This window comes from Podarcis liolepis (assembly GCF_965112155.1).
Source record: "Podarcis liolepis genome assembly, chromosome: 1".
In the NCBI taxonomy this organism is placed as follows: Eukaryota; Metazoa; Chordata; class Lepidosauria; order Squamata; family Lacertidae; genus Podarcis; species Podarcis liolepis.
In genome coordinates, this window is record NC_139554.1 from 14,362,706 (window position 1) to 14,375,545 (window position 12,840).

Sequence of the window (12,840 nt, forward strand, 5' to 3'; positions counted from 1 at the left end):
GAAGCGATGTACAAACCAAGCCATCAATCTCCTGACAGACATAGCAAGCAGGAGAGACAGGTTGCTCACCTGTAACTGTGGCTCCTTGGACATCTACATGGTCCCCCACTGGGGTTCAGTGCCTCCTCAGAAGATTGAAACCTTCTCAAGCTAAGTGAGGAATTGTTTTGTCAGGAAGCCCACTTGCGAGACCCAGGGCACATACTCAAAGGGCATGTCTAGAAAATTGATTTTGCTTGCATTTTAATTGGACAGCACCCAGTTCACACTTATCAACCTAATATGCATAGCAAAACACAGCTATCCCTCAAAATTTGCGCTTCTCCAAACAATGTGTACAAAAATGCATTATATTTGAGTAAAGTGTGTATAAGCATGCTGTCAGGGGTTCAGGAGCAGAGGCGAGGGCAAGGGAGGAAACAGAGAGCGAGGGGGAGGAGTCCGAAGAAAAGATGAGTGACGACGACGACCCGAGATCTCCGAGCCTGTCCAGTGAATCAGAAGATTCACAGAAAGGAGCGCCAGTGGCCAGAGCAAGGGGGGAGCTTAGGGGGACACCCCAGGAAGAAGGGTCCAGAGAGGGTTCAGAGGGCAGCAGTTGGAAATCGGGGCCAGCGTCACCAACAGAGCGCAGTGGGGAGGAAAGGCGCCAGGTATCGAGCTCTGGCAGCTCGCAGCAGGGGGGAGGGCATGAGTCAGGAGTGGCCACACCTCCATCGGAGAGCGAAGAAACGGTCGAGCGGAAAGTGGAAGGATGGGCGCGCGCGCCAAGTTCAAATGCACCGGAAGGCGGCGCAGTGAGCAGCCCAGAAAGGGAGCCAGGTCCTAAAGCCCGACGCAAGGAGACAGGAGGGTCCGGGGGGTCAGCGTCAGAAGAGTCCAGGAAGGAAGAGACCACGGGGGGCAGAGGGACCCAGAGGAGAACAGTCAGGCGGAAAAGGTGGAGTAAGGCTAGGGTATTAAGTTGGTGTACAAGGGGCGGAGACTCAGACGGAGCTTCGCCGGTCTAGCTTATAGGACGTAGAGCTGCACGCAGCAGCTTGGAAATGGAAACTGTAACTCAATAAAGACTTTTATAAAGTGAACGCTGGCTAGCGTGATCCTCTGTGAGCTAGGATCTGAGAGCAGCTCTGACACATGCAAATACCAAAATGCACTATACTGGAGGAAACAGTTTGCAAAAATGTGTTTATTAGTCAAAAGTGCATGCAAAAATGTGTTTATTGGGAAAGCTGTGCAGCAAATTACTGCCAGATTCTCGTGGGAAGAAATTCACAAACTGTTGCGGAAATGTGGAGAACGGAATATAAGATTTGGAAAAACGAGGAACTGAGAGAAACTGAAATTGGCAGGTATACCTATATTGTGTGTGATTCTTACCATCATCTCAGGCAAGGTGGTCTCAGGTATACAATTTTCCCAGAAGTCCTTGTACACTAGCCTGTAGCAGTATCCTTTAGAAACACGTCCAGCACGACCTTCACAGAAAAGGCATAAGCTGATTTGACTGGTTACGTTTGAGCTTAAAACTTCCTTAACGGTGACTACTCCTGAGAGGAGAGCTTGCCGTATCCCACAAATGCTGCCTGCTTGCTTTCATTTAAGCCTTATGCTCAAAAATGGACTAAAGAATCAATCATCCACAGAGGCACCAGCAATAGGGAGACACTGGGGGCCTTTTGGGATCTTTCCTGAATTTTGCAGCCTTTGGAAGGGCAAAAAAAGAAAGAAAAGGGAATAGAGCCCTTCCAAACCCATCAGACAAATCCGCCCCATGACCAACATTTCTACCACCCCTGCAAACTTCATTATAGAACAAGCCTCTTTGCGCCCTGGTCTGTAGTTCTGCATCCTCCTTGAAGCTAGGATTTGTTTTACAGTGGTACCTCAGGTTAAGTACTTAATTCGTTCTGGAGGTCCATACTTAACCTGAAACTGTTCTTAACCTGAAGCACCACTTTAGCTAATGGGGCCTCCTGCTGCCGCTGCACCGCTGGAGCACGATTTCTGTTCTCATCCTGAAGCAAAGTTCTTAACCTGAGGTAATATTTCTGGGTTAGTGGAGTCTGTAACCTGAAATGTATGTAACCTGAAGCGTATGTAACCCGAGGTACCACTGTATTCTGGATTGTTTTATTTGATGGTTTAATGTGTTGTAAACCACTTTCAGAGTTTGTCTTTAAAATATAAAGTGATATACAAACGAAATGAATAATAATAATATAATAATAACTTTACATCAGCATCATCCTTACCTCTCCTCTGATTACTGCTGCTTTTAGAAGCCCAGCACAGCCTCAAGCTTTGATAGTTGGTCTCTTCATCACAGACAAGATTTTTGGTCAAACAGAAATCAATGACTACAAAAATGAATAAATAAGAATGAACAAAGTTTAGGGAATAAAACTGTGCTTCTGCAATGCAAATGTTGGTTTAATGTAAGATAACACACACAAAAGAGAGGAAAAGACTATGCAAAACAGAGGAGTGATGCTCTGAAACGGCATGTTGCATTACAAGAAACTGTGTTCAACCTGGCTCAACTGGAGGCAGTCATAACTTTTCATGGTCGAAATTTGGGGGGGAAAGTGTGGCTTATATTCGGACCAATACGGTATGATAAGCATCTTCAAATATCTAAGGGCTGTCACATGGAAGACAGAGCAAGCTTGTTTTCTCCTGCTCCAAAGGATAAGACCCAAAATGATTCAAGTTACATGAAAAGAGATTCTGACTAAGCATCAGAAAGAACTTTATGAAGGCAAGAGCTGTTCAGCAGTGGAACAGACTCCCCCAAGATGTGGTGGACTCTCCTTCTTTGGAGGTTTTTAAGCAGAGCTTGGATGGTCATCTGACATGTATGATCTAGCTGAGATTCCTGCATTGCAGGGCGTTGGACTAGATCAGCATTTCCCAACCTTGGGCCTCCAGCTGTTTTTGGACTACAACTCCCATAATCCTCAGCTAGCAAGACCAGTGGTCAGGGATGATGGGAATTGTAGTTCGAAAACAGCTGGAGGCCCAAGGTTGGGAAACACTGGACTAGATGACCCTTGGAGTCCCTTCCAACTCTAGAATTCTAAAATTCTATGGTTCTAGGAGTCTGCAGCCCCCAACATCCCCGATCATTGGGGCCAGACTGGCTGGGGATGAAGGGAGTGAGAGTCCAACAACTTCTGGAGGTCCACAGGTGCCTAATCCCTGGGTTAGAAAGTTTGATGGTAACTGGGGGGGGGGGTGGGACAGACGGGACCCAGGTTCAAATCCCACGCAGACATGAAGCTCTCGCCAGTCACTGGCCCAGAATGCAAGCAATGCTATGCCAAACCATGACTTAGAACTTGGGTCGGCAAACCAAGGCCCGGGGGCCGCATCTGGCCCAATTGCCTTCTGGATCCAGCCCGCAAACGGTCCGGGAATCGCCAGGCGGATAGGCGTGCATCTGATTCTGATTGTTCGGGTTGCACCATTTCCTACACACACATACGCAGCGGCGCCTCCTCCCTCCCTCCTCCTGGCTTCTCCCCACCCTGCCTAGAGGAGGAAGGGGGCTGGGCTTTGTTGCTGCCAGCCCCTCTCCGGAGCCCTTACATGCCTTGCTCATCGTCCCCCACCACCAGCCCCTGCTGCTCACAAGACACAGGAGCCGCTGTTGGCTGAGCACCCCTCTCGAGCGGTCGCCATTTAAAGCAGCCCCTCTCCAGAGCCCTTTTGCAAGCCGCTCATCATCCCGCCGCTGTGGCGTTTGCCTCCAAGGTGGGTCATAAGGAAAGGGTTAAAATGAGTGTGATGTGATTGGCCAGTGGAAACTGATAGGAGGAGTTAGGGTTAGAGGGGGAGTTGTGTGACAGTTAGAAGAAGAAGAAGAAGAGTTTGGACTTGATATCCCGCCTTTCACTCCCCTTCAGGAGTCTCAAAGTGACTAACATTCTCCTTTCCCTTCCTCCCCCACAACAAACACTCTGTGAGGTGAGTGGGGCTGAGAGACTTCACAGAAGTGTGACTGGCCCAAGGTCACCCAGCAGCTGCATGTGGAGGAGCGGAGACACGAACCCGGTTTCCCAGATTACGTGACTACCGCTCTTAACCACTACACCACACTGGCTGAGAGTTGGGAGTTGAAGGAGGAGGAGGGAGGAATAGTCTGTGGGTTGGTTGGTTGAGTTGTGTTGTGAGAGGAATTGTTAGGTGGAGTCAGATAGATAGATAGTTGGGATAATCAGTTTGAAGTTGTTAGGAACGAATAGGACAGTTAAGGAACTAAGATTAAGAAACTGCCAAGAAAAATTAACTGAAACCATAAGCTTGTTCATGCCTAAAAATAAACTTGATTATTTGTTAACGTTAACAACTGACTGGACTCCGTATGTACCCGTGAGGAGAAACGGGTTGGTGGCAGCGAAGAAAGCAATCACAGTGGTGCCACAGGGTCAATAGACCGCCAAATGTCCGGGAGCCCTGTGTGATCGCCACAGCCGCCTCCAGCCCCTGCCGCTCGCAAGACACCGGAGCCGCTGTTGGCTGAGCGCCCCTCTCAAGCGGCTGCCATTTAAAGAAGTCCCTCTCCGGAGCCCTCTTACATGTTGCTCATTATCCCTCATTCATTCCCCCCCCCCAAATATAGTCCAGTCCCCCACAAGGTCTGAGGGACAGTGGACTGGCCCCCGGCTGAAAAAATATGCCAACCCCTGACTTAGAATGAACACGCAAAAAGATGTGGGTAACTCTCTAATTCATCTCACGGGGCTGTTGTGGGAGGATTGTAAGAGGAGACAGAGAATAAGAAGCACATATGCCTCACTGAAGAGTAAAGATGGAGAATTCCAACAGAAACAGGAGCAGAAACTGCCAATGTTCGCTTATTCGTCCCACGTCCAGAATGAAAATCACTCCACTGAATACAATCTGCATTCACTGCTGTTGCTTTCAGTCTGCAAACAGTATTTAATTAATTAGATTTCCCCTTATTTGCATTGTGCTTCCTTTGCACTCAAGTGAACGAAGTGGAAGAACGTAATTTCGCCACAGCGGAGAATGAGTAATGCGCTTTTTGCAGAAGATGAACTGAAGTGGAACTGAAGCAGTGTTGCATGGGATAAATGCAGGACGGAAAAGAAAATGATGACTTCTTACATCCCGGCCGAAGAATCGTAAGAATGGGATAAACATGTGATTAATTAAAATATGTAGCCGCAGTCTGAATCTGATGCAAACTTTACACACACACACACCCCCCAAAAAAAGATATTGGTGTTTGGTTTTGCTTGCATTTTTAAGAGGTAATCTCCATTGCAGAAGTTATACCTTTTTTCGCCGCTAAACTGAAGACCAGATTTAAAATGGAGGGAGCTATCATTTCTAAAACATACGCTTTCAGCAGGCAGAAGATTCTGACTACCCACTGAAAAAGCCTGTCCTCCTTTTAAAAAATCAAGCAACTGTGAATAGATTAAGACAAGGGCACAGACATTCTCCTCCTTACCTCATGGCTGCTGCTGCTGCTACCACCAGAGGTCATGAGAATATTGTCAGCTAAGCTTGGGGCTGCTGCCAGCGCAAAGGTCACAAAACAGCAATACCAAACCACCAGGCAAAATCAAGGAAGTGCCTGCGAGGAGGTGGGGGGTAGGATGGAGAGCGGGATGTGAAAACAAGCCTCCTTCTCTCCTAGCAGGGACAAGACAGGGAGCTCCCTTTTGTTGAGAAGCTGCTAGTGCCAATCGGAAGGTCTTGATCTTGCGTTTGTGTCGCTCCGCATAATTGTTTAGATGCTTCACATTGCTGCCAAGAGTCAGCTCACACTTTATGGGCCTCAAAGCAGGTTTCCTCTCTAGCGACACACACACACACACATTCGTCACTGCAATACAGCATTTGAAAGAGTTGGTTTTTAAAAAGCAATGCTCCTATCAGATTAGGCCAGTTGATGCCTACGGCTCTTGAGCAAGGTCGCACATCCTCAACACAAAGGCTTCTCCTACGTTAGAGCCCTTTCGTGCTGGTGTGATCGTATTTTTCTGCAACTGGCTGAAAGCAGACTTTTAAAAGATCACATAGTGCTTCATATGGTGCCATGTCATCAGGCAACGCCTTCCCCGTGGTGAAGATGCTTGTTGTAATGTTTACTCGTGATGCTTCTTATTCAACATAAGATCCCCTGCAATTTTAGTTAGAAGGTCCTCTTCAACGCTTCTTCCCCTTGCTTTCTTTTCCAAGGGAAAAGGAGCATCTCCACCCCCATCATCCAGCCCAGACACTGAGGTCCAGCGCCGAGAGCCTTATGGCGGTTCCCTCGCTGCGAGAAGTAAGGTTACAGGGAACCAGGTAGAGGGCCTTCTTGGTAGTGGTGCCTGCCCTGTGGAACGCCCTCCCAGCAGATGTCAAGGAAATAAACAACTACTTTACTTTTAAAAGACAACTGAGGGCGGCCCTGTTTAGGGAAGTTTTTAATGTCTGGTGTGTGTTGTTTTTAATATTCGGTTGGAAGCCGCCCAGAGTGGCTGGGGATACCCAGCCAAATAGGCGGAGTATAAATAAATTTATTATTATTATTATTATTAGGGTACTAAAGCACTAAATTGCAACTTAATTAGTCTGCTCTTTTCTCAGCAGCCTGTGTGCTCTTCAATTCCTGGTTAAGTTTTCTTCGCTTTCCTTCAAAAAGAAAAGAAAACGTAATTCAAGTAAACCTATAATTAAGGCATGCATACTCATAGTCAATAAAACGAGAGTCAACGATGCCATATCTCCACTAGGCAGGAAGCAATGACATGGGAAGACGGCAAAGGGAGGAACCTTCAACTGAACAGTACAGTAGCGCTGAAAAGTTTGGCAGTCTTCATTTGACAGGCTGGAGCGACAATTCCATTTGAAGAGGACAAAATCTCCGCAAATCAGATGTGAAAGAGAAACACAGATACAATATAGAACACACTAGAATGTACTGGGTTGCCAACAATATTGCCTGACTTCCCTATTTAAAGAAAAGCGAGCGAACCAAGGATGGCAGTTCCAGACTAAACAACTAGTGCTGAAGCTACCAAAGTTAAAAAACAAACAAACCACACTTTAATTTCACAGAAAGCAAAAGCACTGAAGAACCCAGCTTGGGTTGGCTTAGCATTCTTTGGTGTGAGCAATTTGTGTACAACCCAGAAGCTGGAAGAATCAAAGTGCTGCAGAAGGCTGACACTTTAAAAATAGTGTTGTACGTTTCACTGGTTTCTGCACAAGTTTGGTATGGCTAATGGCCTCTGCCTTGTGACCATTATACTCCATGCTACATTATAATATTTGGCTTGCCAAGAGCTGTCAATCTCTACTTTTAAAAGCTCAAGTTTCTAGCCCCTATGGTAAAAAAATGCAAGCAACTTGTCTGCAAAAGACTCAAAAAGCCAGGCTTCTGTATATGTGAGGAGATTCCTTACATCTACTCAACACATCCTAACCACTGCATTAATACAATAAACGCTACTCCCCACTTCGCTGTCCTACAACCTCCCCCCTTCTTTACCTTTCTGGTGCTTACCAAACTAGTACCCGAAGCAAGTGCATTTGATTTTATGCAAATTGAATGAATCACAGTAAATTAAAATAATATGCCTAATTTAATGTGAGTAGTTATTGCCAAAAGCCATAAATAACTCCCTCTTCCTGACTTTCTCTCTGAACAAAATAAAACTTTTCCTTGGGGCAGAATTTGAATTTTTGGCACAGAGAACACTCCATCCTAGTTTTAAATGTGCCTTTGAGAGAGCTCCGAGACAGGGAGAAAAATACTTTAGCAATTCTGCCTTACAAAGTAAAACAGGGACCCAGGGACCTTATGCTCAGAAGTTACTCTGAAGCAAGCAGCTCAAAGGGTTTTAAATGCCGATTTATCAATAATGCTAGAAGAAAAGAAAAGCAGAACATACAAATATTTATTTTTATTCCTATGACCATAATGCATCAAAACATGCTTACCATATTTGACATCTGGAACTGTTACAGAGCTCTCTGCAATGTTTGTAGACAGAATGATCTACATGAAGGTTTTAAAAAAGAGGAAATAAGGAATTATTTATTTAATGATTTACATGATTGATTTAATTAACGGCATTTAAAGGCTGCTCAACAACAATACAATTTACTAGCCTTAATATTAAAAAGCCTTAAAAAAAACAAGAAAGCAAATAATCACAACAAAAATTATTACTGTTATTTAAATACAGCATATATGACCAAGTAGAATCATAGAACTTTAGAGGTGGAAGGGATCCCCCAAAGGTTAACTAGTCCAACCCCTTTTCAATACAAGAATCTCAACTAAAGCATCCATGACAGATATAAAGAGAGACAAAGACACCATCAGCAAAAGCAAAAGCATAAACAGCGCCAAAAGATTAATTTCAAACCCTGGGAGAAAATAAAAATGTGTTCACCAGGCACCCAAAGAACCATAATAATGTGGGCACCAGGCAAGCACATTTTCTAACCAGAAGCCACCCCCAAGAAGTCCTCATCTCCAGCAGCCATCCGGTGCTTCTTATTTGGATAAGGCACCTGGAGAAGGGGCTCAGAAACTGACCTCCTGTCCAGGTAGGTCTATGGGAATAGATAATGTTTTAGGTATCCTAGCCCCAAGCTATTTAGATGAGAAGACTATATGGGTTGCATATGGATGGTCTGCAATAGCTACTTTAATTTTTTTAAAAAAAACTGGGCATGGGCATCTTAGCATGTTTGTAAATAAGCCTTGAGATGCATGTAAAAAGAGATTTATGAGTGAATACTACTGAAGCCATTGTTCAAAAATCTCACCTTTCGGTAACCAGGAACTGGAGCCAAGAACACATTATTCTGTTCTTCTAAGGTGACGCTGGAATGCAGCGGATATACTTGCAACCTAAGGAAACACATGTGAGAAACTTGCGGCTCTTCCAAACCACCTGCTTATTGAGCATTCATCTCTATATATTTTCACAAAGTTTGCAGGGAGGTAATCCGATGCCCGCTGTTTACCAAGCTATCGCTGTGATTTGTTTGCACTGGTATTATACCACCTCAAGAACCCTTATCCCAGCGCACTTTGCTGCCACCTGCCTTAGTGCAGAAAGTCCTGCGGGGTGGAGATAAGTTTGTTGCACAAGAACACCAACCCCACTTTAACTGTGCAAGCTAAATTTGACCGCGTACAACTGAAACCCACTGGCAAAATACTGACATTCTGGAAGTGGCCCCAGTAGCAATGGAAGGGCACAACCACACACTGGCACTGCTGGTCCCATGGTATGGAAATTTCCAGCAGAGATTTGGCAGGCATCCTTGCTTTTGACTTCCAGGCATCTCTCAAAGACTTTTTATTCCCACAAAAGGGCCCAAGCAGTTGTTTAACATTTTCTTAAGTTGGTTTAATGATTGCTCTGTGTTGCTTTTGCAGTTTTTTATGTTGCTACGCATCACCCTGATGTTTTGCAAGAAGGCAGTAAATAAAACTGGATCTTGTGCAGGGGTTATTCGGGGGGGGGGGATAACATGTAAAGCCGAAATCACATATAGTCAGTCCCCTGGAACCAACCCTGCACAAGCAATCTTACCTTCCAGAGCCTGTGCAAGATCTCATGGGGCCGTGTGAGATCTCACAAAGGCCTCCAGAGCCATGCAAGACCTCTCCAGAATTTACAAGGTCTCTGCCTTGCTTACTGGGCTCTGGGAAACTCTCGCACAGGCTCTGGAGGCCTTTGCAAGATCTCGGATGACCACACAAGGTAAGGCAGGTGGAGAGTAGGTGCAGAAAGAGCTTTTAAGCTCGCTGCCTTGCATGCATTTAATTTGTGTGCTATCGGCCAGCCACCAAGCACATAAAGCTGCGTCACAAGTAAAGTGGGTGCAATTTGCGCGCCTACTGTGAATAATAATAATAATAATAATAATAATAATAATTTATTATTTGTACCCCGCCCATCTGGCTGGGCTTCTCCAGCCACTCTGCCCTGGACACAGATTTAACCTGTGCCTTCATGGACAGCTGCAAGTCCAAAATGACTCCCAGGCTGCGCACCTGGTCCTTCAGGGGCACAGTTGCCCCATTCAGGACCAGGGAATCCTCCACACCTGCCCGCCTCCTGTCCCCCAAGAACAGTACTTCTGTCTTGTCAGGATTCAACAAACAAGGGGCCCACAGTTGTAAAAGAGAACATGTAGGGTAATAGTTTCTCTTTCACCCTTCTGCTGCCCCAAATAGGCTCTCTTAAGCTTTCTGTGCTATTACACCAAACTCTTATCTTCATCAAATGTGGCTGTGCAAATACCATGCACTTAAACCACATCCACCCACCCCCCAGAATTGGGAACTGTAGTTTGTTAATGGTGCTGGGACTTATATTTCTGTGAGGGGTAAACTAGAGTTTCCAGCACTCCTTGGAGTCGTCACAGGCTTTAAATATGTGTTAAATGTAGGGAGTGCAAGTGGCCTTCATTTAATTTTGCCCTATCCATGTAGCTTACTGCAGCTAAAGGCAAATATATTGGGGGCAGGGAGAGAGAATGACCTTATTCGACAGGACTAGCACCACAGCGCCTCTCACCATAAACCGATCAAGACTCACCTCTTGTGAGCCATGATCGTGAGAAGCTCATGCATGCGATTTATTTCTGCCAAACCTGGAGGGTGAAAAATAACCGATAAATAGTGTGCTGCATGTTTACTCGGAGCTAAAGAAGTACAAAATCATTTATAGTCATCTGGAAGATTGTTTATTCAACCGCAAGCGGCTTTCACCCCGAACAAACGTCTCCGATCTGCTTTGCGTTCACACTTTTTGATTCTCCAGCCAAGTGCTCAGATTGTGGCTTACATTCGCATTTCACACCCCTGCTATCGTGCTGTGTCCGTTGCATTCCCTGTGACCTTCACGTAAGTTGTTAACATTTACTGCCCAGGATGTTCCAGACTCGGCTGAGAGGCTGAGTGATGGTTGCCCTATCTTGGGAGGGTGTGTTCGGTTTCTAGAGCCTCAAATTAAGCAGGAAGGTTGTCTCACTTGACCAAGTAACTGCCGAAAGCTAGTATTTGCACCAGGCCTGACCAATTCACAGGCTTCATACTCCTGGCCAATGGCAAAGGCCAACCTTGATGAAGCTGTTCCGTTTTGTTCCCGGATGAGGGAGCCAAAGAATGAGAGCACATAATCCACTTTAGCTCATCTGGCTAGGCCCCTGTTTGAAACCGGGAGTTCAAAGGGAGAGCCCATATGTAGGAGTGCCTAGATAAGGTCCCAAGTTTAATAATCCCCGGCATCTCCAGTTTAAATCTAAAAGAGTGGGAGAAGATCAGATAGCAGGAAATTTGAAATACAGTGGTACCTCAGGTTAAGTACTTAATTCGTTCCAGAGGTCCATTCTTAACCTGAAACTGTTCTTAACCTGAAGCACCACTTTAGCTAATGGGGCCTCCTGCTGCTGCGCCGCCGGAGCACGATTTCTGTTCACATCCTGAAGCAAAGTTCTTAACCTGAAGCACTATTTCTGGGTTAGCAGAGTGTGTAACCTGAAGCGTATGTAACCTGAAGCGTATGTAACCTGAGGTACCACTGTACCTCTGCCCAAGTCTTTGGAAAACCACTGCCAGGCAACTGGGCCATAAAGAACCAAGAGTCTGGCCATGTGTAAGGTTATCTGCCTAACTCTACACAAGGAAACCGCAGCCCAAACGACAAAGAGTTGGTGACATTTCATCACATGTGTCAGGGAACTGACATCAGAGCAACGGGAGAAGGAGAGGCTCTCTGATTCTGCAGGGGAAGGTACCAGCACAAGGGGGAGACGTAGCTTGATAGAGGGGGAAGGAAATCAGCGTAACACCAAGGATCCAGGAGAGCAAATGGCAGAGGAGGTGGAAGGGCTCCGGGATTCTTCCTTGGAAGTCAGTGAGGAGAGCACTGGTCCTCCACTACCCACGCCCTCCCTGCGCAGAAGACTTCCGCGCAATGAGAGGCGGAGACGATTGGGTGTCAAACAGCTTTTATGCTGGCAAAGGTTTAAGAAACGCCCACAGACAGATTCTGCTAGCGACTGAGGCAGCCACGCTGAGATGGGCTGTGCAGTCAAAACGGTTTAAACTATGCAACCAAGCTTCAAAGTGGGAAAGTTTACGCACGAGTAACTCCCATCCACTACAACATGTTAACAGTTTCTCCTCCATCCCAAAAAAGTAAAAACAAACCTCACCAGGTAAAAATGCCAGTACACTGCCACGCTCAGTTATGAAGTCCAAATTCTGGATTTCTGCATGTGGGTTTCTGGTTTTAGGGAAAGAGACAGTATGCATTAGTTTCAAGTTAAAAGGAACACTGATCTACTTTTTTTTAAAAAAGGCCTAAGGAACAGATTCGCTCACAATGCCAACGAGGGAAGCTTCCCTTTGTGTTTAATGTTATTCGGCTAATTGAACAGATGTGTTTACAAAGTGTTACCTGGAGCTACAATTTCTGCAAAATACATGCATGAAGGAGCTAAGAGCAAGAAGCCTACAATAGCCTTAACAGAAAGAGAAGTGTTCTTATTCCCTATTATATCTCAAAAACTTGTTGTGTAACAAGCTTTTACAAGCGCTCTCTTTACATCACAGCAGCTCACACTGGAATGCATCTCCCAGAGATGGCAATGTAACAAATAGAATAGTTTTGATGTTTTGGAGCAATTCTAGCAGCTGAAAAACAAAGACATATGCTTTCGAACTATGTATCTATGTTTTATTCACAATAGGAATCTGAGTGGCCTTCCCCATTTTCTAGCCAACCACCTCAGCCAGCATGGCCCAGGGTCAGGGATGATGGGCGTTGTAGAGCAACATTTCAA

The 12,840-nt window shown here is 45.7% G+C and overlaps 1 protein-coding gene across 3 annotated transcripts in view; it reads right to left on the bottom strand.

The window, feature by feature from the left end:
- The window catches only part of TDRD9 (tudor domain containing 9), a 90,639-nt gene that overhangs the window by 31,049 nt on the left and 46,750 nt on the right, over nt 1–12,840 (bottom strand). For all 3 annotated transcript variants that reach the window (XM_083517004.1, XM_083517005.1, XM_083517006.1), the window contains 6 exons: nt 12,211–12,281; nt 10,590–10,644; nt 8,803–8,887; nt 7,966–8,023; nt 2,256–2,360; nt 1,381–1,478 (listed from right to left, as the gene is read on the bottom strand). In XM_083517004.1, the coding sequence (XP_083373130.1) occupies nt 1,381–1,478; nt 2,256–2,360; nt 7,966–8,023; nt 8,803–8,887; nt 10,590–10,644; nt 12,211–12,281 (472 nt within the window). The remainder of the gene's footprint in view (nt 1–1,380; nt 1,479–2,255; nt 2,361–7,965; nt 8,024–8,802; nt 8,888–10,589; nt 10,645–12,210; nt 12,282–12,840) is intronic.